Source organism: Ambystoma mexicanum, chromosome 4q (genome assembly GCF_040938575.1).
Source record: "Ambystoma mexicanum isolate Mex_15411 chromosome 4q, UKY_AmexF1_1, whole genome shotgun sequence".
Lineage (NCBI taxonomy): Eukaryota > Metazoa > Chordata > Amphibia > Caudata > Ambystomatidae > Ambystoma > Ambystoma mexicanum.
Window position 1 is genome coordinate 681,448,200 of NC_090928.1, and position 27,850 is coordinate 681,476,049.

The 27,850-nt window shown below is 47.8% G+C and overlaps 1 protein-coding gene across 2 annotated transcripts in view; it reads right to left on the reverse strand.

Annotated features, from left to right (window-relative positions):
• The window catches only part of GPCPD1 (glycerophosphocholine phosphodiesterase 1), a 1,217,556-nt gene that overhangs the window by 356,943 nt on the left and 832,763 nt on the right, over positions 1 to 27,850 (reverse strand). For both annotated transcript variants that reach the window (XM_069608267.1, XM_069608268.1), the window contains one exon: positions 19,586 to 19,625. In XM_069608267.1, coding sequence (XP_069464368.1) covers positions 19,586 to 19,625 — 40 coding nt within the window. The remainder of the gene's footprint in view (positions 1 to 19,585; positions 19,626 to 27,850) is intronic.

Here is a 27,850-nt window from a genome sequence, read left to right on the forward strand (position 1 = left end):
ACTGCGGGTAAAAAGGTATTGCTTACCCGATTCCAAGAAGTCGCTCCAGAGCGTTGGCGTGCACATAGAGGTGTCCAGGGCAACCCTCTCTTACCTCAGACCCAACCCGCTGTTTATGTCCCCTTCGAGTCAGTTTTAAGGTCTCCTTTGTTAGTTAACTTGCTGCTTCAATAACACTAGAAACTGGAAGAAATCCACAGGAACTCGTAATTCGCTGCTTGTCAAGACTTCAAGCCCTCTCTGAACTGCCTTTAACTAGGGTTGCGTTTTGGGACTTAAAGACTTAGTAGGTGAAGGAACCGTCTTAGACCCCTTGAACTAAGCTTGTTACAATAACTAACAATTTTCCTCCCTTTAAGTGACTTTGCTATATGTGTTTGCAGAGTAAATGTACTACTGTATAAACCACTGAAAACCACTTGAGTGCGTAATAACCGATAATACGATAACATTGTCTTTTCCCTTTCGAACGTTGCTACAAATGTAAACACAAAGTGAAAGTGCCCTTTGAATTGTGTTATCAAGTATTCCGAAGTGTTCTAACATAAACGTCTGAAGTATTTAAATTGTTTCTTGTGTAAATCCAATAATTTCTTTAATATAATTATAAGGAACAAGTTACTTACCTGTAACTGTTGTTCTCCAGCATGGGTCTGGCATGGATTCACATGCTCATGAATATTCCCCGTCGTCAGGCTGGGAATCCTCGGTAAAGAAAAAACCAGTATCAGTTTCGTTTCTGATCTGTCTTTCGTAGTAGTAACCAATCACTGGTCTCTGCGTCATACTGACCACAGCCAATGACTGCCCTCTACCTAAACACCGCCTCTGGCAGCCATCTTCAGATTTGGAAGCACGTGAAGTGGCAGTATGACCAAGTGAAGAGCCGCAGAGGGGTAGGCGGGAGGGTTCGCATGTGAATCCATGCCAGACCCATGCTGGAGAACAACGGTTACAGGTAAGTAACTTGTTCCTTCTCCAGCATGGGGTCTGGCATGGATTCACATGCTCATGAATAAAGAATACATAGCAGTACACACATGCACAACCACGGGAGGTGGCAAAGGCTCAACATTAAGCAGTACAGCACACTCAACATTAAGCATCTTACCTCCTCACCAGGCTCACCTCAGGCGAACAGGTTGGGCAGCACTGCTTGGCCGACCCTGGACTCCTCCCTGGAATCCCGATCGACGCAGTAGAATTTCGTGAAGGTGTGCGTCGACCTCCACGTAGCAGCCCTGCATATGTCCAGCAGGGGCACACCAGAAAGGAACGCCGTGGTAGCTGCGATCGCTCTGGTGGAATGGGCTCTCGGACGGCCAGGCAGCGGTCGGTTTGCCAACCTTTGACAGTACATGATACAGCCGGAGAGCCATCTGGAAATGGAAGCCTTCGAGAGAGCCTTCCCCTGATTGACAGGTCCAAAGTTCACAAAGAGTTGTGACGTCTTCCGAAAATACTTCGTGCGGTCCACGTAGAACTTCAGCGCTCTAGCCACATCCAGCGAGTGCAAAGTCCTCTCAGCGGGCGACGAAGGCGACGGGAAGAACACAGGCAACACCAAGGGTTCGTTGAGATGGAAGTCCGACGGTACCTTGGGCATGAAGGAGGGGTGCGTCCTGAGCACCACCCTCGTGTCGTGAAAAGTCAAGTACGGGGCCTTGCAGGAAAGGGCCTGGATCTCTCCCACCCGTCGTGCGGAGGTGATGGCCACAAGAAACGCTGTTTTCCACGACAGAAACTTCAACGGGGCTGAGTGCAGAGGCTCGAACGGAGGTCCCAGGAGCTTGGTCAGCACCACATTGAGCTCCCACGCCGGGGCCGGAGCCTTCACCGGCGGGAACGATCTGAACAGTCCCTTCATGAACTCTTTCACCAGACGATGAGACCACAAGGACGTCCGGCCCGTGGTTCTGGTGTATCGGGAGATCGCAGCAAGATGAATCTTGATGGACGCGTGTGCCAGTCCAGCTTTGGCCAGCGTCAGCAGGTACGGCAGTACCTGGGGAGCCGTAATCCGTAGAGGGTTAATCTTCTGTGCGTGGCACCAGACAGAGAACCTCTTCCATTTGTGTCCGTAGCATTTAAGAGTCGAGGACGCCCTGGCCTTTGCAAGAACCTCTCTGCAGTCGGCCGGTATGTCGTATCCTCCAAACTCTAGCGCTGCAGGAGCCAGGCCTGCAAGTTCAGCGATTTCGGGTGGTGGTGGTGGAGGATGGCGCCTCCTTCCCTGGAGAGTAGATCCGCGTCCGCCGGCAGCTTGATCGGCGGGGACGCTGACAAGTCCAGAAGGTCCGGGAACCATATCTGCCTCGGCCACGCAGGTGCGATGAGGATCATCCTGCACCGTGACCTCTTGAGCTGGTTGACGAGCCGGATTAGCAGTGGCAAAGGAGGGAACGCGTAGAGGAACAGGCCCTCCCAGGGGAACGAGAAAGCATCGCCCATGCTCCTCGCCTGGGGAAACCTGCTGGCGAACCTCCGGCACTTGGAGTTCGTCGCCGTCGCGAACAGGTCGATCTGGGGTGTGCCCCACCGTCGGAAGAGGCGATCCACTAGATCCTGCCGTAGTTCCCACTCGTGGCACGAGCGCAGCTCCCTGCTGAGTGAGTCGGCGATGGTGTTTTTTATCCCTGCCAGATGAAACGGCAACAGAAACATCCTTTGGGCGACGGCCCAATGCCACAGGTCCTGCGCCTCCTTGGACAGCGCTGGGGACCTGGTTCCGCCCTGTTTCCTGATGTAAAACATGGTGGTGGTGTTGTCGGTGAAGATCCTCACCACCTTGCCCTTGAGGGACGGAAGGAAGGACCTGATGGCCCAGAACACTGCACGGAGCTCCAGGACGTTGATATGGCGGGACTTCTCAGTCAGGAGTCAAAGGCCTCTCGCGTGCAGATTTTCGGTGTGCGCTCCCCACCCTTCCAGGGAGGCATCCGTGGTCACTGTCTCCTGGTGGTCTGGGGTCTGGAAGTCCATGCCCGCCGTCAGATGCGCGCGGTTGCCCCACCACCGGACCGCTCGGCGGAAACTCTCGTCGAGTGTGATCCTCTCTTCGAAGCCACCCATCGTTTGGATCCAGCGCGCGTCCAGGAACTCCTGCAACGGGTGCATCCGGAGCCTGCACATGGGAATGAGGTAGATGCAAGAAGACATAATTCCGAGGAGGGACTTGATGGACCTCACCTTGGCCGCGTCGGAAACCAACATCCGCTGTACCTTGCCCAGGATGGACCTGGTCCTTTCCTCCGACGGGGAGGCCAGAAGGGACACTGTGTCGAGCTTCTCTCCCAGAAACAGTGCGTTTTGAGCGGGTACCAGGTGGGACTTGGCGTAGTTCACGGAGAATCCCAGGTCCGTGAGAAGTTGGACGGTCCTTGCCGTGTGCTCCACGGCGAGCTCCCTCATCTTGGCTCGGATGAGCCAGTCGTCCAGGTAGGGGTAGACGTGGATCCCCTCGCGGCGCAGCTGCGCCGCCACCGGTGCAAGGCACTTGGTGAATACCCTGGGTGCCGACCGTAGTCCGAAGGGGAGGGCTTTGGACTGGTAGTGACGCCCTTGGACCACAAACCTGAGGAATTTTCAGTGCCCCTTTAGGATGGGAATATGGAAGTAGGCATCCTCCAAATCCAACGACGACAGGAAGTCTCCTTCCTCCAGCTGACCCAGGACGTGCTGGAGGGTGACCATCCGGAACTTCTGCGCCTTGATGAACTTGTTCAGACGTCGCAGGTCTAGGATGGGGCGCCATCCTCCCGTCTTCTTCTTCACGAGGAAGTATCTCGAGTAAACTCCGGAGCCCCGAAGCCTCTTTGGGACGAGTTCGATGGCGCCCTTCCTGAGCATCGCCTTTACCTCCAGGAGAAGCTGAGGGACGTGAAGCTCTTTCCTGGCCACGGGGGGGACGCGCGGGCACCTTCTTTGAAACTCGAGCGCGTGGCCCCGGCTAAGGCGTCCAGCACCCAACGGTCGGTGGAGATGGACTCCCACACGCTGACGAAGCTCGCCAGCCGGCCTCCCACCGGGGTGCTTCGGCGGGGGCCTGACCCCACGGCCGGTTCAATCCTGTTTCGACGAGGCTTTGCCGCCTTGACCTCCTTGGCGACGACAGCGGGGTCCGCCAGACTTGCCTCGTCTTCTGTAGGCCTCCTGAGACGACGAGCGGGCCGCTTGACGGTAGGTGGAGAAACCGCCGCCGGAACCTTTGGAGGCGCCCTTGCCTCCGCTGCTCCGAAAGGGCGTCCGCCGTTGCAGAACCCCAAGGGCCCGGGCCGTCTCAGTGTCCGCTTTAATGGCCTGGAGGGAATCGTCCACTGTTTTCCCAAACAGGTTGTTCCCATCGAACGGCATGTCCAGGACTCTGGTCTGTACGTCTTGACGGAAGTCCGCAGCCTTGAGCCATCCACGCCGCCTAAGGCACACGCCGTTGCCCAACTGGCGAAACCCAGTGTCGGCGATGTCCGTCGCAATAGTGATGGCGTGGTCCGACGCCACCTCGCCTTCCTGTAGGATCTCCAGGGCATCCGCCCTCTTGTTGTCCGGTAGGAAGTCCAGCAGGGGAGCCAGTTTGTACCATAACTCCCTGTCGTAGCGGGCCACGATAGCCAAGGCGTTGGCCGCTTTAATCGTCGTCGAGATGACCCTGCGTCCCATAGCGTCCAATTTCTTTCCCTCGCCGTCCGGTGGGGAAGTCGATGTGGAGGCCGCACCCCCCCGCTTTCTTCCTGGCCGCCGCGGAGACGACGGAGTCCGGGGTGGGCTGCGCCCGGAGGCACAGGGGGGCCGCGTCCGGGACCCGGTACTTCTTCTCGTACCGGTCTCTTCTAGCTGGCGTCGTGGAAGGGTTCTTGAGGAGGGCGAGGCCCTCATCCCAAATGTCGTCCAGTAGAGGCACTGCGAGGACCGTCTTCCTCTTGGCCTCGCGCCGTTGATAAAGGAATCCTTCCTTTTTCTTCTTCTCAGGGCAGAGTTGGAAAAGCTTGGATGCCCTGGCGATCATGGAGTGGAACGATCCAATCTCGTCGGGCGGAGAAGCCCTGGTGGGAGGTGACGACGGTAGATCCTCGTCGTACACCTCGTCGTCCGTACCCGTCGCTGCCGTGTCAGTCCCCGTATCATCCCCTCGGGTGGACGGGGAGGAGGGCTGGACGGGGCGTGACGGCTGAAAAGGAGGTGGAGGGTGAATCCTTCTTTTCTTGGGCGGGGGAGCACCTGAAGGTCCGGTTCAGGATCCCCCGACGGGAGAGGTTCCTCCATCGGCAACGGTAGTCTCGTCCTTATCTCTGAACATAAGGACTGTATAGCCAACAAAATGGCCGCCGAGTTGTCTTGCGGGACTGGCAGAGGGGAATCCGACGGGCGATCAGGGGCCCCGTCGGTACCCTCGACAATGTCGTCGTCGCCTGCGTCGGGATCCATCCCGACAGGCCGGTCTTCTTCCACGCCAAGGCCGTGGCTTAAGACCTCAATCAGCTCTTCCTCTGAGGTTGAGGCCGAATCTACGACGACGCCCTGCCCCCCCTTTTTCTTCCCCGCCGGGGGTTTCACAGGGGTCCTATCGATGGGCACAAAAGAGGACTCCCTCCGAGGTGGCAGGGAGACTCTGAGCCCCGAGGTCGCCACCTCTGGCGACAGTATCGATAGAGGGCTTGGCCGGATGGATTAAGGCCTTCACCACCTTAGGTGCGCTCACCGCCTTATCCTTGAGGGGGGGGGGGACACTGCCTCGCTCCCCCTCCGATGGGGCCTTCGAGCTCGACCGGGGCCTCTCCAGGAGCTTCGCCGGGTGCTCACCCTTCCTCTTACCCGACCCAGAGCGTTGGCTCGTGGCTGAAGGTGCCGGGGAGGGTGCGCCCTGCCTGGCGCCCGTAGAGCCCGACCGTTCGGCGCTCCCGGTGCCAGCGGACTCGCGGTGCTTGGCCTTGTGTTGGACCCCCGTCGCCGGGGCGTCCTCAAAGGTCTTAGAAGACCGCTCGGATTTCTTCCTCTTCTTCTCGCCTGACGGGCTCTTCCCTTCCAGCCAGTTGGCGAGACGTTGATGGCGGTCCTTCATGGTCCGCTCCGACATGTTGCCGCAAAACGCACAGACCTTCTCCACGTGCGTCTTGTCCTCATGTAAGCAGTAGAGACAAAAGGAGTGTTCGTCCTCCTTAAAGACGTTCTGGAGCTGGCATCCAGGGCAGATCCTGAACAGCTTTCCGGGCGTCGAGCTTCCCTTCTCCTGGGCCATGTCCGGGCCTGAGAAACTTCTGGAGTCCTCCAAAAGCGTAGCTCGACGAAATCTTCACCCTTGAGGGGCGCAGACGAATCCGACACGGGTCCCCGTTGATCGGATGGAGAGTCGGTGGAGCTTGAGGCTCTTTTGACCGAAAAAACAAAGTTTTTGAGAAAAAACGTGAAAAAAATAGCACTAACGCTCGAGAGCAATAGCACGAGGATCCCAACACATGAACGTGCGGTAAAAATCTGAAGATGGCTGCCAGAGGCGGTGCTTAGGTAGAGGGCAGTCATTGGCTGTGGTCAGTATGACGCAGAGACCAGTGATTGGTTACTACTACGAAAGACAGATCAGAAACGAAACTGATACTGGTTTTTTCTTTACCGAGGATTCCCAGCCTGACGACGGGGAATATTCATGAGCATGTGAATCCATGCCAGACCCCATGCTGGAGAAGTGTACGTGCTTCTTTGTTTTGCCTGTCTATCTAAGATTCAGTGTACTTACTTACAGCTCGCATCTTCCTCTTAAAATAAGCCTGACTGCTCTGTCACTCTACCAAGGTCCTGAGCTAGTAGAGACTGATACTAAGAGTTGGGGATCTATAAACCACTGGGATCGCTTACTAAAGTCTTACTGCCGTTAGGACTTTAGGAAAACTCCCAGTGGCCATCTTGCCTTTCTATAGGAATCTATTGATTCCTATGGCAGGGCATCCCAAAAATGGAGGATACCTAGAGCCACTGTCACATTAGCATGGAGCTGCCACCAGCCCATACCCTGCTGGGTGGGCAACAACCATGTGCACAAAAACATACACGGTGGAACAGGGTTATGCACCTACCAATGGGTGCCCTAAGGATATCCCATGGGTCTTTGTCCACTAGTAACAAAATGAAGAGCTGCACTGCCAGTGGTCAAACTGGACTCCTGTGCAGAAAATAAGCAGAACACACGGAATAAGGAGGTATACGACAAGGGTGCCCCATCCCTCCAATGCATTTCTAGCACCACAATCTCCTGTTAGCCAGTCGTCCAAGTAAGGGTACACTGGAATGGACTGCCTCCGTAGGTGTGCTCACACTACCGCAAGGATTTTTACAAACACTTGTGGTGGCCAAGACCATACCAAATTGTGGCACTTTGAACTGTCTCCCACTTTGAATCTTAGGGATTTTCTTTGTGCTGGCAACATTGAAATATGAAAATATGCATCTTTCGTGTCCAATGTTGCCATAATTTCCCTGTTTAAGTAGAGGAAAAACTTCCTGCAGCGTTATCCTGAATTTTTTGTGGCTTGACATACGTGTTTGCAGGGCGCAGGTCTGAGACTGGGCGCACTGTTAGATCTTTCTTTGGAACAAGGAGGAACACTGAATACATACCTTGGTTTTTTTCCAGAGGTGGAACCAGCTCCATCGCTCCCTTTTGCAGTAGTGTTAAAATGTCTTCTTGTAAAATCAAGTGATGTTCTGGCGACATTCTTCTTGATCGAGGAGGATGGCGGTGAGGTGTTTCTAGGCATTCTATTGAATAACATTTTGCCACGGTTGTTAGCATCTAGCGAGCTGATGTTATCCCCTACTATGTGTGAGTGAACAATGTCATGCAGCCCCTTAATGGGGAAGCATGGGAGGGTACCTGAACTGCAGTATTTGCTGGTGGGGGCAGCACAGCCTCTATAGGCTGCAATTTTGTCCTGACCTTTACTTCTCCCAAATCCTCTTTGCTGATTGGTTTGAAAAGGGGCAGATTGGATTTGGGGATTGCTCCAAGACAATGAGGAGGCTCCAAAGCCAGACCTTGAAGCCCTTGAGAAACCTTGTGTTGAAAACAAAGCTGTGCATTAAAGGTGCCCCAATGGATAAAGTTTTTTTTTAGAAATTTGCCCTAGTGGTTCTAGGGTCTCATGCTCCTGCTTAGTGGTTTCTAACTGTTCATCTACTGCCTTCAGAAAGAAGACCGAATCTTCAATAGGCATGTTTATACAGGTTTGAACCCTGAATCCGGCAGCCATGAATAGCGTTTAAGCAAGTGCCAGAGCTATCACTCTTCCAGAAGAGTCTAGTGAATCCAGAGTGTTTTTCAAAATATTCTGGGCTACCTGTTTCCCTTCTGATGAGATTTTGAGTAGGTGGGACCTAACTGGTTCGGGGACAGAATCCAGTTGTTTGTGTATTTCATTCAACTGAGCATTATTACAGCAAGCAAAGTGGTATTGTTTGCTATGCGAGTAAAATAAGCCCCAGAGGTAGTCACGCCTTTGCACAGGTTATATAACCTTGTGCATTCTTTATTGGGTAGTGCTTCAGCACTGGACAGTGGTACACCCACCCTTTTCCTAAAGGTGGTGACAACTAGTGAATCAGGTTTTACATGACCTTTAATGTAAAGAGGGTCTAAAGGGGATGGCTTAAAAAACGTCTCTATCTTGGGGTTGACTGCACGAGTAAGTAAAGGTGTAGTTAGAGATGGAAAAGTTGCAACTGTGCCTGCACTTATTTGCGCCAAGATAAATTACTGGTGTATTTCCTTTTGCTATGAATGACAAATCCAAAAGTTCTGTTGTATTTGATAGTTTTTTTATTTTGAATTTTCATCCCCTCTTGGATGACACATGTTTCGGTGTACAACCTGTGCCTTTTTCAAATCCGGGCCTTTAATGTGTCATTACGGTTCACACAAAGAATAATGTTCTTGTTGTAAATGAAGCACTTTTAGTCTTGGGCTCAGGTGGGATTGAGCCCAAGACTAAAAGTGCTTCATTTACAACAAGAACATTATTCTTTGTGTGAACCGTAATGACACATTCAAGGCCCGGATTTGAAAAAGGCACAGGTTGTACGCCGAAACACGTGTCATCCAAGAGGGGCTGAAAATTCAAAATAAAAAACTATCAAATACAACAGAACTTTTGGATTTGTCATTCATAGCAAAAGGAAATACACCAGTAATTTATCTTGGCGCAAATAAGTGCAGGCACAGTTGCAACCTTTCCTACAGTTTACAAACGGAGTAGAGGAACTCAGTGTCTCCGTAGTGACCTACACTCATGCGACAAAGAACCAACCACAAAAGACAAAAACCCTAAAAAGGCTAATAATCACCAAGTAACCCCGATTTGGTCGCGAAGGTACAGGCCTATGATATCTCAAAAAAGGTCCTCAATGTTGGAAAGTAGTTAGAGATGGGGAAATTCTCTTCTTTATAGACTGCAAAAGAGGAATAGCCTGACTGATGGCCGCCTTCTCATTTAAAATATCATCTACGAAATTAGTGTCTTCCACTGTTTCCAGAGACTGAATATTAAAATGATTTGCAGCCCTTTCTAACAAGTAACTGAATAGAAGTTGATCAATGGGGGAAATGTGGCCACCGTCCGGAGTAATATTAGGAGGGGTCTATAATTGTGATGCCTGGGTCATCTTGATCATAGCCATTTCGATCATCATACCACGTATCTTGATCTACCTCTTGATCCTGATAAGAGTCATGAGAGGCTTGCGTGTCAATAAGAGGTTGCTCAGAAATGTCCCCAATATTATGTGTGGGAGAATGCAGATGCCGTGGGGATTTAGCTAAAGGCTGCCCCATTTCTAACGTTTTATGCTTAATTGAATGACATTCCATGAACGTTACACAAGAGGAATCCTTGTCCATTGTGTCTTCAAAATGTTCTCTAGACCAGGCCAGTGTCTTGGGTGTGTCAGGTAGAGGAAACCCAATAGCCTCAGGGTCTTTTCTAGGCCTCTTATTTTGCAGTGATTGAGATAAAGGGGAGTTAGCCCTGGTATATTCTGTCACCTTCTGCGGGTCAGTGGGTGTGTGAGAGATGTGTTCCTGGGACCCTTTAGGATGTTTTTCTTTGCTAGAGTGAGTCTTGTGTGATTTCGATGTGTTTCAGCATTTGCGAAACACCCCGTCGAGGGACTCTGATGCACGACCATTGGAGCCTGTTTGGTTTTATCGCCTTGCGCTAGACGTGGGTGTGGAAGTGCAGCAGGCTTATGGTCGGTAGGCCGCGAGATGCCATCCACCGGCGTGCAGCCTATCTATGCATCAGTTGAAGAAGGGCTCTGGGTTGTGTGCTTTTTATGTGTGTGTGTCTCTTTGTTATCAGGAGCTTTCCCCATAGCAGTGCGCTGTGACTGACTTTCGGAGCTGGGGACTGACACGCAGGAGCCAGAAGATTCCCTTGAAATGTATTTGGCTTCCGACAAAGGAGCCGTTGCTGCCTTGGCCTTCCGGGTCAGACTCAAAGGTGCCAGTTGGGGTCTCAGAATCGGCCATCATGGTGTGGGCAGCCCACCATTTGGTGTGTCATTCCTTAACAGTTTGGGGCCTAAATAACTTGCACAATGCCCCTCTGGGTGGTCTCAGAGAAGGCAGCAGTTGCACACTCAATGGGTGTCTTCCAACTAGTACTTTCTGTTGCAAGATGGGCAGAATTTAAAAGGCATTTTAGTGAAAGGCAGTATATATGTGAAGTGGAAGTATGCATTCTCTTATAAAAGGTAATAAAGGAATCAGTTCCCCCACTCTCCCTACTGCAAGGACGAAGAAGTTTAAGATATAACACTGAAAAGTAGCAGTGCTACAGACTCTGCGACATATCTGACCACAATGGTGGAAAAAAGCAATCTAAGGAACCTCGACGCGTGAGGCATCATGGGTACACTAGACATCATACTAGGGACAATATTAAAAACACTCCCAGTTGACGTCCCTTTTCGAACTTCGAAAACATGTGAAATACTTAGCATCTACCACTAGATGCCAGCCTATGCAAAGCTTGTGATTCTAAGCGCATCCACAAGCCTCCGAAATGTTTGAGTATCATGGAATATCAACTTTGTTTCATTTTTCATTGTGTGTAGAAGGACTAGAATAAATAAGTATTTTTAAACCTACCTGTCTAAAATGAATTATTGTGTATTATATTGTGTGGACTCATTAAGGGCCTCTGACCCCACTCACACTTTCCTGAGAAGAGCCTGGATGTTCTCCAAGTTTAACATGATTGGGTTTTGGCTAACCTCCGAGTTCCCTGTTCACTGTAACTAGGGTGACCTCCTAAAATCTGTCCACCAGGCCAGATTCTAGAAATCCATCTTAACAAGTTGGCGACTCTGGGATGTTAAAATCTCTGGTGAAGAGATTAGTGTGTGCTAAATTTGCAGAGAAGAGCCATTTGCAGATGTCCTTAATGAAAGTCACTCCTATGAGGTGGTCTGTACATGAGATGGAAGGGCATGGATATGGATTACTTGAGAGATGAAGGAAACCAGTAGGCGAGTGATTCGAATTAGCTTTTTCTGTGAGAGGTTATGATGGAAGATTGCCAATCAGTGCTGTAGAAGATTGCCACTCTGCCTTGTGCCCTTCCTGGCCGGCCAGCATGTTAGATGCAATAAAGCAGGGTGGTGGTGAGGTAGGACTACGTCAAAAACATGGGGGGAGGATGGGATAAACAATGTTTCGGTGATGAAGAGGGCATCAAGGTATGCGGGTATGCGATGAGGTCGGTGTTCACTGGGGTATGAGCAACTGCTGAGTGAGCATGACAGGGCATGTGTATGTGGTCTACAGGCATTGGAATGGAGCAAGAGCGATATTGATATTGTCTAGGGTAGCTTGCCAAGACTGCCCAGAGCACTAAACCATTTAAACCCTAGAGAAGGTGGGGCTCGGCTATGGAGGGAGTAGACAAGCTGATGTCTTTCAGTGAGTAATAGTGTTGAGACTACTTTGTAGGTGAAATGCAGAATAGCAGGTCTGGCCCCATCAGGCCAGAAAAGGCACAAACAAGTGAGGTCATTTTCTTCATCTGTCCTTTGCCAAGGACAATGGTGATGAGAATGCCTAAAGACGATGGGTAAAGAAGTCGGTGGGTGGATCACTTGAGTGGCAGGACCTGGTCACGTGAGCAACAGCCTCCTCGATGGCATCTGCTTGGAGCTGGCCTGGAGTCCCTTACTAGCCTCCTGGAAGTTAGGAAAACTGGTGCAGGCGGACCAGCTGAGTGGTAGGATCTGGTCAGGTGATCAGCAGCCGACTCAAAGCTGTCTGTAAAATGTTACATATTGCAGCAACCATGTCTGGTTTCCTTCTGTTCAATGTATCACACGGGTAAACGCATACAGGGACATCCCGTCCCAAGGAACCTAAAGAGCACTGTCTATTGAGTTGCTGTGCCTGCCCAGCCTGGAGGCATACTGGGGCTACTTTGCATTGTTGGGAGTTGCAAAAGCATCCACGGAGAGAGAAACCCCATCTCACTAAGATGTGAAGCAACCACTTGCGGACTGACTTCGAGCCTGCTGGCGGCATGAGATTCGAGATTCTGCTCCCTCGGGAGATGAGTGCGCGTACATATGAATGTTCAATTTGATGGCCCAAAACCACAGCATCAATGCCACCACTAGATAAAAAGACCTGGAAGAGCCTGGCTTGTTTAGAGTGAACAGTGCAGTCGTATTCTTGTTGGGAATCTGTATGGATTCTTGGGTATAGAAAAGCTGAAAATAGGCTGTAGTTCCTGGACCTTGATATGGAGTAAGCGCTGGTCTGAATCTGAAATTGTGCACCTGAAGATCACCCAGAGTAGATACCAAGCCACAAGGGATAAATCTGTGGTGATAGTCCATGAGGGGGGAGGGGGAGCCCAAAAACTAGACAACTTCCGGGATTGGTCGCTCCACCACCTAAGATCCGGGTGCAAGGAAGAAATCATCTGTGATACTGCAGACTTAGGGCGAGATGCTTTAGACCAGACACACACTAGGTAATACTGGTCCTCCTCCTCCTGAGCCTGGCATGTGGCAGAGATAGTGTTAGGACTGTTTTTCTGATGTCCAACTAAGGGCTTAGTATAGCCATTCAAATGAGGCAGTACAAGACTTCACTCTTAGTATAAGGCTGTACCACCTGAGTTCATGGTAGTGTAGACGGAGCAGCCAGGCCTATTGTAGGAGGGAGATAGGGCTGTAGAATCCGTACAAGTGAAATTGTAATACAAATGATCCAAAGAAACACTGAAACACTATGTATGTAAAAATAAAGGTTTTATTTAAATACAGGTAGGCCCAGATAAATATAGGGGTAAGTAAGCACTAAAAAATTATAAGAAATCACAGTATAAAAACACAACACTATACTTAAAAGTACACAGACCCAAGTATAGAGCTTATTTGAAGTACCTAACAGTAGTTCTAGGGAAGTCAAAACCTTTTCATACACATTCAGTATAGGTCAAGCCTATTCTTGGGGAGTAAAAACCAATGGTTACTTTTTACAATTCCATTCAGTAATGCAAGGGCAGTAGACCTTTCCAGTTGTATAATGATTCTCAGTACAAATCACTTAGTCAACTGGACAATATACTTTTGGTGAAGAGTGGAACACTTATTCTAGGTGCAGTAAAAACCAATAAATGCTTTTGTGAGAACACATTTATACTAGGTGAGTAAAACCTAATATTCAATTACAGGTGCTATATCAGTGAACCACAGACAGAGATGAGCAATAGCTCTGGTAATTTAGTTTTGGATTGCACACAGCTAACACAAGGTAAGTAAAACCCACATACTTTTTTTAACCTCACAATGAAGGGGAAAGTAAAACCCAATGTCACACTTTACTGAATGACTCAAAGTTATTCTAGGTAGGCAACAACCCAATGTAGACTTATTCTGGCCAGGCTAGCAGCAAGTCAGGGGAAGCAAGACCCAGTTGGGGGACACTCATACAATTATCCTCAAAAGACGAATCTGGCGATGCCAATACTTTACTTTTGGAAAGGGGCACAACTTCATCACAAGAGAGTAAAATACCTTCACATCTACTTTCTATTAGACTGGCAAAACAGTTGCTAAGGAATAAAAACAACATAATACTTTTAAGAATAGTGCATCACACATTGAAGATCAGTAAGAACTTGTGTAAGTGTTCACTCTTAGAATTATAGTTACCAACCAACTCTTTACAAGTAAGTAACTTTTAAACACTTACTTTCTTTTCTAGGCAAAAGTCCCAATCCCTTGAAAGTCTTTCCCTTATTCTTGGAGCATGAGTGTTCTCGGTGGCAGAAGGGGGGTCACTAGAACTAGTGACCAACAGGCAGTGTCAGAATAGGTTCTTTAGTAGCAAAAGTCAGTGTTCCTTAGGAAAACTGGGCAAACAGGTGAGTACTTTACTTCTAGGGTTAGAAGAAGGCACAGGGGCTTCACAGAAGACACCCTAGCAGGATTCTAGCAGTGGGACTGGGTGCACTGAATGAGAGGCCTCCCCATCACAGAAAACAGCCCACAGCTACACAGAAATCCTAACAGGCTTAAATGAAGTATATACCCAAGCCAACACAGTACCTCAGCATTGAAGAGGTGTTTGCAGCAGGAGGACTTCAGGGTCTGCAGCCAAATACCCGGTCAGTGGATTCCTTGTCGTGGTGACTGAAAACAAGACCTCAGAAGGAACTTTGCAGCAGGGATCGATGAAGGCTCTAGGCAAGGTTTCCCTTGCGGCTGAATGCGGTTCTGAGGATTTGGCGCCTTTTCAAGGACCACATAAGACGACAGAAAATCACGGTTGAGTTCTCATCGTTACAAAGGTCCAGCACTCTGTTGAGGGGACCTTTTGGACTCGATTCGTGTCTCTGGAGATCCACCAGGATGCCCACCAAGGTTCAGCGAGATTCGGAATTCGGAAGACCGTGCACCGCATGATGATTCGAGGTCCCAGGGTATTGGGGATATTGCAAGAACGCAAGGTCGCAGCAACGCGTGGGATGGCTCAAAATGCAGGTCTTCTTGAGTCTAGTGGGTCTCACCAGGCTCTGGGTCGGGGTCCTAGTTTTCAGAGCCCCAGGTCGATTGGAAGGAAGGGCTACAGCAGGCTCTCCGGTTGCTGGAAATCGTTTCAGCCGTGTTTCCTTCATCTTCCTCTTCAGTTTCGGTTCCAGTGGTCGACTTTTCTTCAGTTTCCAGGTTCACAGTATTTATCATGAATTACAGCACAACCTCTGCATTCTCTCCCTGCATTTTACAAGAAGGGGTGGTCTGGTTATCCAATCAGGACAGCCAGCCCCTCCACTGGGATCTGTCCCCATTCAAGCAGTTTTGGACTCCTCCCTCACTTCCTGCTCTCACAGACAGACTGGAGTCTGGGTGGGGAGTCCAGGGGACTCCCGCCGCAGACAAAAATCACACAAAGGAATTTCCCACCCTGGATGTCAGGGGAAGGAACAAGAAACGACAAGAAACACTAAAATGGCAAAAAAAAGAAGCCAGTGGCCATTTTGGTCAAAATGGACACCCTCAGGTCCTTTACTGCAGCTGTGAACACATCTCGCGGTAAACGTGCACCAAATGAATACAAGGTATCACTGCCACCAGCCATTGAAAGTAAGCTTGTCACTGTAACAGAATTGTTACAGTTTTAATGTGAAAGGGGATACATTGCATCTCCTCAGCACTCCACATAAGGTGGGGTGTGCTGGTCTCACTTAAAATGTAAAAGGGATCCAAAGATACTTTCTACCCATGAAAACTGTAGTTCACTCAAGGTTAGCACAAGAAAGTTAAAAGGGGAGCCTCTAGCAACAACAGGCACTTATTGCCAATAATTCGTTAAAGAGGATAACTTTTTAGACACTATGGAGAGTCAAAAAAATTACACCCATAAAAAGAGTTAAAGATTATGTGAGTGTGGAAAAAGGTTCCCACTCACTGAGGTATTAAAGAAAAATATCCCACTAATAAAGCAAACAGTTCTGGGATTTACCCAGGTCAGGAAGATTTACCAGTTCTGTGCAAATCTTACCCAACCGATAGAACACACGAGACCATGATACTCATCAACAAGCTGTAGTCATAGAATTGGTCGAAAAGATTGTGCAAGTCGTGAAAATGTTCTGTATCTTCTCCATCAGAAAAAGCCTGGCAAGGTGAGTATTCTAAACAAAGGAGAAATTACTCATCAGTAATGTTCTTTTTATGGATTCTTCTCCCACAGATTCCTCATCTTGATAGCCATCCAGCGTCAGCTTGCTCAAAAATATTTCAACAGGGGGCGTTGTGTGACTCAACATCGTCACTCTTCTCCCTCGTGTTGGGTGACACCACTCCTAGACTTCAGACGTGACATTGATTGCTGTTTTTAATGGATGCACTATGCCTCCTTACCGCAGTTCCCCACCTTTTTTCATCTGGGGTCAACCTTTGAGAGAAATGACACCAAATGGAGAAGCCTATGAAAAACCTTTATTGAAAACAAAGGAAATCTTTTTGGGTGAGGAACAATGCCACTAATGAGGTGGCACAATATGGTGACATAACGAATTGCTTTTGTTTTTTGCAGCGTGAAACAATCTCTCTTCCTCCTTGCGTTCACACTCAAGGAGGTGACGAAGGGCACATCCAGACGACGCTGTAAGCTTCCAAGCAAGGTAACACTGGCAGGGCAATAAGAAATCTGTGGGAGAAGAATTTGATGGACTCCCAAAGTAGCGACATCAATAGAAGGAGGGATGGATACTAGATGAAAAAGCACTGCAGAACTGCATTACCAAAACAGGCATCAGCCCCTCGAGCAATGTTCCAAGTTGTAATGCCTAGAGAACATATGCAATGAAAATGTAGTCGTTGCTCGACAAATGTCTCTTACAGGCACCCTTCTTTGGAGGGCCAACAAAGCCGCTACACTTATCTTCGATTGTGACATCAAGCCTTAAGGCACCTGCTTGCCTGCATTCCAATAACACAGAGATACACCGCACAATCCAGTGGGAAATAGTCTGTTTAGCAACAGCTTGACCCAGCCTGGATTGCGAGAAAGCAACAACTGGTCGTCCTTCCTCGAGGAATTAGTTCTTGCCAGATAAAAACTAAACACCCTCTTGGGATCCAACCTATGGAATGTCTCCTCCTTGGAAGGATGGGGTGAAAGGGAAAAACACTGGAAGGTCCGCACTTTGGGCAATATGAAATTCTGAGACAGCTTTAGGCAAGAACTTGGGACGTACCTTCAAGGGCACCTTTTCCTTGTACAACTTTAAAAAGGGAGGATTACACAAGAGTGCGTGTAGCTCATTGACCCATCCAGAAGATGTGATTTCAAAAAGGTGAAATGGAAGTGGAATGTAAGGGCTCAAAGGGCGTTGCCATCAAGAAGGTTAAAAACAGATTTAAATCCTAATCAGGGCAACGAATGGGGTCGATGGAAAAGAATTTGCAAGACCCTTCAGGAAATAGGCCACCACAAGAATGGAAAAATTGAACCTTGCTCTAGCGTCCTTTTAAAAAGGTACAAAGCAGCCAGAAACCACTTGTCTCTAGCCACTTGAAGGCCTGATTTGGCCATGGTCAATAAAGGTCAACAAAACCTCCAGCACCATGAAGGTGGGAAAGGCCAGGGATCTACTCCTTTCACTTTGCACTATGCTACACACATTCTCAATCTTCAAGCATACAGCAACCTGGTCGAAGGCCTGCGTACAGCCAACACATCATCCAGGTCACAGTCCTCATACCGTAACCTCTCAAGAGCCATGCATATAGATTCAGAGGTTCTGGGTTCAGTTTCAGTATCTTATCCTCAGACTGGGACAAAAGGTCTGGCCTCCGAGAAAGCCAGCGAGGTGGGCAGAGTGCCAACTCCAGAAGGTCCAGGTACCATGTCCTCCATGCCCAGTGCGGTGCTATCAGGATTTATTTATTTATTTATTTTGCATTTGTTAAGCGCACTTGCAGCCCATGAGGCATCGAGGCGCTGTTACAGAGGAAACACAGATTAAGATTAGATTTTTTTTTTTTCTTTGTCTTAGTTACGTATTTATAACGCGCTTAAACACTCGGAGGTTTCTAAGCGCGGACCCGGGGATCGAACCTGTTGTTGCTTTGTGTCGTCTTGCTTCCAAGACGCGCACGCTGCCGCTGTGCTATCCTCCCGGGATCATGTGAGCCCTGAACCTCCTCAACTTCCTGAGAACCCACTGGTTTTGGGGGTAATGCATAGTGAAGATCAAAAACCTACTCCATCTTGAAACCATCCCACAATTGACACATCACGAGAAATTCCCTTAACTAGAACTTTCTGATTTTGTGTTGCCCTTTGTTGCAAAGAGTCACCCGACAGGGTTACCCCAACAGGTGAAGATTTTTTAGATCTCCGGGCAAAGGTCTCACTGATGAGAGACCAAGCTCTGCCTGTTCAGAGCATCTGCCAGCCCTTCTCCACCCGCGCCAGATCCGCTGCAGACACATAGTTCTCCAGCTTCCAGAAGCATAGAAGCAAGGCCCCCCTGCAGTGGGTTAGTTACCTCACACCTCCATGCTTGTTGAGGCAGTGCATGGCCACTGTGTTGTCACCACAATTACGAAATGTTTTCATCAGAACGAAGGTGCAAAAGTGGTCAGCGCTAGTCTGACCACTCGCAGTTCCAGCAGGTTGATGTGTCAACAACTCTCCTTCTGAGACCAGTGACCGTTGACTTGAAACCCTGTTGGTGACTCTACTGATTGGTGACTCTAATCTGGGGGAAAAGCCTTCCCCTCGAGTGTCAAAGACCGATCCAATAAACTGAAACCGCTCTGCTGGTGTAACCTGAGACTTCTGCAAGTTCAGGGAGAAGACCAGGCTGTGCAGCAGGGAGCAAGAGTCCTCGAGGTGCCTCGAAACCTGCTCTGGGAACCAACCTCTTATCAGCCAATCATCCAGGTACAGAATACAAAGACGCTGAATCTCCTGAGATGGGCTGTCACAACTGCCATGAGCTTGAACACCCTGGGTGTGGAGGTCAAACCAAAAAGGAGCACCCTGAACTGATAATGGGTGCCCACAATAATAAACCTCAGGAATCGCCTGTGCTTCCCGTGGACAGGCATAACCTGTGAAAATAACCACCCTGAAGATCCAATGACATTAACCAGACCTGGTATTGTAGAGCCTTGGTTGGCCCCCAGAATCCCCCCTCCAGGGTGGAATAAAATAAAAAGAAATCAATGTTACCAGCTCATTATGTCTGTACAAGTGGGGTGAAGCGCACACAAAACCAGACCAATCAACAGTGCACAAACCCTTGCCAACAAGCAGAATGACATTCAGTGATGAGGAATGAGAGCGAGGCAGATAAAGCATCATACCACTCCAATAAAAAGTTTAGGCATTGAATTAAGAATGTATTTATAGATAGATGGTAATTGGCTTCACAATTGTCGCAATTGCGCCAACATTTTCAGATTGTGGACACAGATAAAAGGTTGGTTCACTTTCACAGTTAATCTCAGTGGTAGGCCACCTATTGCAATTTTCCATTTTCAAATGATAAAGTATGAGGTCTTTAGTCTACAGTTTTGCAAGGGTACATACCATGAGGAGCTTCCAACTTCAGTGCAGCCACGTGAGACAGCTAAAACAACACAAATACAAAGATTTGTAGTATATTGAACCATCAGTCAATCATGCAATTAAGTATCAACAGCTTTTCTGTTCTCATTATAAAGAAACCTAAAATAAAACAGTTTTTACAAAAAAAGCAGCTTTCCTCAAGTTCAAAATCAATAAATGATTTCCATAGAATAAATAACTTCCCTTCGGTAAGGTTCTATCTGGTGGACAATTCCTCCCACAGATTCCTCATCTTCAAAATATGGCACTCAATGCAGTCGGCACCAGAAAATGTTTTTACCGAGTAGATGGCACCATTCAGGTCCATACTCTGTCATTACCTCTTGTTAGTCTTGCAAAGGTGGTGAGCTAATACGGGCCTGTCAGCCCATTTTCTCCAGTTACGCCTTTTACCACACCGTCAAGGCAAGGTGGAGAAACGGCAAGTCGTCATAGTGTGTAGATGTGTAAGGATAGTCCCATTAGTGAGGTAGGCGTGAGGGCAATAAGAAACTTGTGGGCAAACTATGTCCACCAGAAAGAACATTAGCAAAGGTAAGTAATTTGTTCTGCTAATGGACGCATTCATCCCACAAACTCCTGATCTCTGAAAGACTTCCAAAGCTGTACATTGTTTTAGGAGGAGGGCATCGAAGTATCATCTTAAGTTAACATCGTCTGTAGGACTGACTTTTCTACAACTGCATTATTCTTGAAGATTGATTCAAGCAAGTAATGCATAGAAAAGGAGTGAATTATGTACAACAAGTGGGTAATTTGATGTTTTGGGCTAGATGGAATGCCAATATAATCTTTGGTGAGAAAGAAGGTTTTATTCTTAGTGAGACTATCTTTAAAGAATTATATTAATACAGGCGATCCCTATAGGGACGATAGTTCCTAAAATCACCCGACATATTAAAGCAAACTGGAATGCAACCTTAAATAACATAAGCCTTAATGAACATGAATGCAGAGGCTCAAAAGGAGCTGCCATTAGAAATTTCAACACAGTTTAAATCCAATAGAATGATATAGTGTAGGAGGAAACCTGTTCAAGAGCCACTTCAACAAAGTAATAACTAATGGCATCTTAAAATAAGAACCCTGTTCTGGTGTGCATTTGAATATGGAGGGAGCGATCATGTAACCTTTTCTAGTATTTACATTACTTGGCCAGGGAGAACAATAATTCCAGAACTGTGGAGGTGGGACATAATAGGTCCACCAGTTTTTCAGCACCAGATTTCAAAATGGTTACAATGACGAGCATATGTAGACTTAGTCGATGGGCGTTTTGCCAAGAGCATTACTCCCAGAATCTCCTCTGAAAGACCCCAATCCTTGTAACTCATCCTATCAACATCCAGGCATGAAGATTTGTTGTGAAGTACCCTGACACATGATTGGGTCAGTCGATCCTCTCTGCAGAGGATCTTCTAGGGAGGGCATAGCAGCATGTTCAGCATTGAATGGGTACCAGCTACTCTGTGCCCAGTCCGGTGTGATCAAGGTCATGGTTTTAAGTCTATGCTTCAATTTCCTCAGTACTAGGAGATTCTGCGGAAAGGGGAGGCGCTCGTAAACTAGCTTGAACTGCCAGGGTATTATCAGCACATAACCCCGAGAGTTCTCCATGGAGCAAAATATTTTGCACTTCTTGTTTACACTGGTTATAAACGGGTCAGTTTGGGGTTTTCCCTCACATGGAGACAACTAGTGTATTCAGACTGCCGGCAAGGTGCAAAGCTATCACAGAAACCCCATTCTGGATCAACCAAACACATAGAAACACTGCTGCGCTGGACAGCTTGAAAGATCCCACACAGCCTGCCTTATTGACTTCATATATGGCGGTGGTGCTAGCAGTGAGGACTTGTACAGTCAAACCTTTGACTGATGGTAAGAAGGATCCCAATGGCAGATATACTGCTCTGAGTTGCAGTACGTTTATGTGGTTGGACCTCTCCAGCCCTTCCTACAGACCGCTCACTGAAGGATCCTGCAGATGACAGCCCGAAAATGTTAAGGATGCATCTATGACAATGATTTAACTGGGATGCGCTTGTTGGAATGTGGCCCCTGAAGGAGGTTTGTTATGATACGATATGGCATTTATAAGGCACCTATCCACAAGTGTTATAGATGGATGCCCAAAAAAACAGGTCTTGCAAGACCTGTGGGGGTCCTGGATCATGTTCTTCATGTCCCCATTGAGGACCACTGTAGACACTGTTTGGAATGATTTTCTATACTCTGGCCTGGGGGCTGTGGGGCAGATGTATAGAAGGCCAACCTATATTGTGACAGGGACAACTCTGGGAGCTGCAGCCAAACCAATTCAAGGTAGCAGTGACAAGAGGTATAGCATAAGTCTCAAGAGGTGGTGAGCTTGTAAAGGGTCCACAATGAATACACACAATGGGAGTCAAAAATTACACTTAGACAGTATGTATACAAATACAATTATTTATTTATGGCCAAATATCACCATGAAAAAGGACTACTAACAGGTAGAAGTATCACACAACACTAATAATAGAATGCATATATACAGTCATAAGAGTAGGGCATAATACACATCACACGCTTGCAAAGGAAAGTGTAGATTAGTTTATGCACTATAGTTCCACAGAGCATTAACCCTAACTTCAACAGTCCTCCCTTAAGTTGTCTCGGCCTTATGGCCAAAAGTTCAGGAAAAGTTCTGACACAGTTTGTAACGCTGGAAAAAAGAAATGAAGGTAGGGTCTCTGGGGTCCAGTGAATGATTACAGGGTTAGAGGACAAGTGTCCTCAACTTTCGGAAGGCTTGCGCAAGCAAGTAATGGCAAAGACAAAGTATTGTAAAAGTTAGTGAAACTTTTAAAGGTAGTTTAGGGGCAGGTAAGAACCACGGAAACCCACCCCCATACTCCGATTCTTCACAGGACTTGGCAGGTCAATGGAAGAAGATGTGAGGTCGCTTTTACCACCATCAGCCTCAGTCCTTGATTCGCAGGGTTTGCAGACTCGAGCAGCTCTCCGGTCGGTGTGTCTTTAGCTGCTGCAAGGACTCAGATGAAGTATGCAGAAAAACACAATGCAGGACTCCTCTCAGGACTGGACTCGACTATGCCGTTTCAGATGGTGGTCAACACAGCACTGCAATGCAAAGGGACTCACTTGTCGCGGTCGACTTTCCCTCCTATCCCGGGTCCCCTTGATGCTAGGACTCTGAAATTTTGCTGCAGTAAGTCTGGTAGGACAAGCCGAGGATCCCCCAAGTTCCAGGCCTCAACGCAGAATGGTGACGTTGGCAGCACAAAAGCCCAAACTCCGAGCTGGTCAGCCACAGGGAAGTCCTGAGGCACTTCCAAAAGCTCTTCATCGAAGGGTATCAAGCAGACATCAGGAATGGATGTTCCCTGCACTCCACGGGTCGCAGCTCCCTCACAGGACTGCTGAAGATCAATAGCAAGACCGGGCTCTTCCAGGACAGCAGCAGAAGTTGATCGCCAGGCCTCCTTCAGATGGTTCTCCGGTATCCTCACAGGTCTCACAGCTGGACAGGAGTCTTGGCTCCTTCAGGTTACTCCGGGATCTCTGTAGAGTGGGTGCAGGGGTCCTCTTATCCCAACTCACACTAGCCAATAGCAGAATTAGCCCCACAAAAACCCCAGCGGTGGTCAAAACAGAACCACTGGCAGGAACACTCATGCATAACACTCAGACACACTGAAACCAGTTTGTGGATTGGGACCAGACAGTCCCATCCCACATTCTGCCAGCAAACACACATAGCCCCCCAGTATCCTGCCAAAATCCTCTTCTTTCCTGGGCACTGGAAGACCATATAAGGATTTGCCTGGCCTCACAGGCCAGGAAAAAGGCTAAAAAAACAAGACGGCCAAAGGACAAGCGAGACACCTTGTGGGATGGCCATGTTTGGTCAGTAGCCACAGTTAGTAGCCAAACGTGGTAAACGCGGTATGGCTAAAACGAAAATCACACACACAAAAAAAATAAAGGTAAAAAGTCACTGCTGCCACCGGCTTGTCCATTTAGCACACCTAGAGTAACCAAAATTCCTCTGAGTGTTAGACTAGGGTAAAAACAAAAGTGTACCCCATTGTACTGCATTGTAAGATGCACTGTACAATGTTAAAAAGTTACCACAAGTGATAAGTTACTAAAAGTAGTAACTAAGTAACAAGACCAAGGGAAACAAGGTTTCCCAGTACCGACAGCCTTAAGGACATGTCAGTTTCCCCATAACAGATGAGCAAAAGAGTTTAGTGAAGCTTAAGGCTTCACTGCACTGTGAAAAGAACAGGTCAGGATGAAAAATAAAAGCAAAACGGTTGGGGGTCCATCTAAATGTAAAGAAAGATTCAGTAAAGAGAAATCTTTCCTAAGAGAGACTGCATCCACAGACTTGCTTCCTAGACTTTGAAAATCCAGGATGCCATGAGCCTTAGCAACCTCAAAACCCTTTGCTGAGTACCCCTTTTGGTTGGAGGAGTGCTGCTGTGGTCTGGATGCTCGTCACTCTGGTGGAGCAAAAGCCTTCCCCTTCTCTGTAACCAGAACTGCCCCTATAAACTCCAAAAATGTTGATGGGGTTTTAAAGGACTTCTTTAGGATGATGCAACGTGGAGAAGATTGCATGTTTCCTCCAGGCTCCGTTGGACATCCGCTTCTGATCTGGCTCTCAGAAGCCAGTCGTTAAGGTAGTGGAAGACATGCATCCTACTTCTGTGAAGATGAGTTAGTGCCACCATCATTATCTTTGCATGGTCTAGATGGTGTTAAGCACAGCATCCCCGGTGGATGACCTGTAAGGCCCAGGCATCAGAGGTAAGAATCAATTCCTTGCCTAACTGGGAAATTAAGCCTCCCTCAGGGGAAAGCTTGTGGAAGTCTGATTTATAGGGGCTTCACACTGGGAACTGCTGAGGGCACAGCAGAGGTAGATACACCAGGGATACCTTCTCTAGGGGCACCTCTGCCCTGACCCCTGTTCGGAAAGCCTGCCCTTGCTTGACGTCTGTCCCTTTGGGCATAAGAAGCAAAATTTACAAACCTTTCTGCCTCTGCTAGTGGGGTTTGCAGGCAGTTGCTGGACTGCTTGGCCAGAGACTTGGCAGTCGCCTTAAAAGCTTTGAACGTTTGGTGGGACTCCATAGCTTTCATCCCAGCAGGTTAATGTCAACAAATGTCATGTCTAGGAATTTTGCTTTAACATTCGGTGGGCATAGCCCTCAGCTGAGAATATCTCTAACAATGCTCCAGTGGCCATAGTCTTAGCCATGCAGTCGGCAGCATCCAGGGCCAACTAGAGGATCTGGTGAGAAGCTTCCTTGCAATTCTTTAGTAGGGATTCAGAACCATTCCCTCAAGTCACCTGCAGGGATGCGTTAGGCCTCCTCCTAAATAACAGAACAATGATCAAAAGAAAATTTGGTGAAGTAGCAGGAGGAATTGATGGATCTCAGGTTTAGGCTGCCCCAACCCAAAGACCTTTATTCACTGGGCATTCAGTCTTTTGCTCTCCTGATCTCAGGCCGCAAAGCTGGAGAAGATGTCGTTTCAAGGTTTGCCATGGCTGCTAGGACGAATAAGCTCTCTGGGGATGCATGAGTAGACAAGAGATGCAGGTCAGAAGGAGCAGCTCTGTGAATCTTGGCTAGGTCCTTGTCTACAGCAGAAACGGAGTGCTGCTTAGACTACAATTCTAAGACTAGTTCCACTGTTAGGTAAGATTTAGTAAATTCTAACTGGTGTGGGACTTCACAAAACTCACCTCTTGGTATTAGACACCCAACTCTTAATATAGGCCTCTACTACATACGTTGGTAGAGTGACCGAGCAGCCAGGCTTATCCTAGGAGGGGTAATGTGAGCTGTATAGTAGGACAAAGAAATCAGTAAACAAAAGGCACCAAGTAAACACTTACATGCTTACATTTTTAATTTTTTTAAATTGTATATATATATTTCAACAAAAGGAAGAAGTAATTCCACTTCTTCAACAAGGGGACAGCACTCTCCAAATTGCGGTCTTACGCCAGTTTCAGTTTTCATAAATCAGCCCCTCATACAACGCCAGGTGTATTTCAGATATCCAGTTTTATTAGGCATCTACAAGATAGATTAACCACAGTACAACGTGTTTCGCAGCGCTCCTGCTGCTTGATCACGTACAAATGAACAGTTAAAAACCGCCATTAAATACATACGCATGCAACACTCTATGGTATCGGGAGTTTGGTTTGTCCGTTTTCGCTTTTTTACCCTCAATAGATTCTATAGCTTCCTTTGGTGAACGTATTCGGCCATTTTATAATATGTTTTATATACATTTCACCATTGATTCAAATCACCTTGTGTGTGCGTTTCGTATTCACACAGTCTTCCTTATATTTCCTGTATTTACTGGAATATATAAATGTAGCAGAGGAAATACCAAGTTGTTTTTATAAAAGTTATATAAAGTGCCTAGTGCATTTAAGGAAAGGTAAAATTTGTAGTTTCATTCCCCACGTATTTAGTTACAAATGGGTAAAAGTAAAATAGGCCGACATCTAGTGGAAGATGCGGAGTATTACAGTTTGCTTTTCGAAACTCAAAAATGGGCGTCGACACTGGGCGTGCCAGTAATACTATCCCTAGTGTCGCGTCTACTGTACCCATGATCCCTCACGCGTGAAGGACCCTCAGATTGTATTTTTTCTGACATGAGGTAGCATGAGGAGTAGTGCGAGTACAGATTATCCGAGCAGATAAATGAAGATAAGACTAAAAGCATCCATGCGCCTTCTCTCAGAGAGGAGGAAGGGTGGGTTGCATGTGAATCTAAGCAGATACAAGCATCAGAAATACAATTACGGTGAGTAATGTATCCCTTCTGAGGCTTGTGGAATCGGCTTAGATCACATGCTGTGCATAGATTAGCGAGCAGTATAAGAAGGAGGTGGGATCTGAGAAGGGTCCTGAGCAAACAGATGTCTTAGAACCGCTTGTCCCACTTGAGTATCTGTCTTGGAATGAGTGTCAATGCAGTAGTGCTGAGTAAAAGTGTCAATAGAGCTTCAAGTAGCTGCTTTGCAAATGGTGTGAAGGGGTACATTTGCAATGAAAGCCAGAGTGGCCCCAATGCCTCTTGTCGAGTGGACTCTTGGCGTGAAAGGCAGAGTTCTTTCTGAAAGGGAGTAACAAAGCTGGATACAATTTACAATCCACTTAGAGATGGCACCCTTAGAGATGCGATCTCCCTCTCTGCCTGTAGCTACGGAGACAAACAGTTGGTCTGTTTTTCTAAGCGGCCTGGTCTTGTCTACATAGTAGAGGACCGTTCTTCGCACATCTAGAGTGTGTAGTTTCACCTCAGCCGAGCTCTTGGATTCTTGGAAGAAAACCGGAAGCTCAATGGACTGGTTAACGTGGAATTTAGAAATAAACTTAGGTGAAAACCTAGGGTGTGTACGTAGAACCAGTTTAGCCTTATGAACAGTAAAGAAAGGATCCTGCACTGACAGAGCCTGAATTTCACTAACCCTTCTCATCGATGTAATGGCTACTAAGAAGGCAGTTTTTATAGGTCAGGGTTTGAGACTGCTTTTATGCATGGGCTCGAATGGGGGGCCCATGAGTTTAGCCAGCACCGCATTAAGGTCCCATCCCGGTGGTGGGTTCGAAATTGGGGGGTGGAGTCTCTTTACCCCTTCCATGAAGGCTTTAACCACTGGTACTCTCCACCATGATACCTTGCTATGGCAGGTGGTGTAAGCTGAAAATGCAGCCAGGTGTACCTTGAGTGAATTAAATACCAACCCTGCGTCCAGCAGGTGGAGCATGTAGGTGACAATATTGGAAGGAGTGCAATCAACCGGGTTGATTTGTCTATTCTGGCACCAAATAACGAATCTCTTCCATTTATCAAAATAACAGTGTCTTGTGTTTGGCTTCCTAGATGCCTTTAGGATGTCCATGCACCTCTGTGGTAGATTGAGATGCCCAAACTCTATGACTTCAGGAGCCATGCAGCCAAGTTCATCCAACTGGGTTGAGGGTGCACTGTTTGTCCTTGTTGCTGGGATAGTAGGTTGTGCCAGCACAGAGTTTGATGGGTTCGCACATTGCCAGTCTGCGCAAGTGCGAGAACCACGGTTGTCTCGCCCACATGGGAGCAACTAGGATGAGCGTTGTCGATTCCCTGTGCATCTTGTTGACCAACTTCCTCATCAGAGGAGTGGGTGCAAAAGCA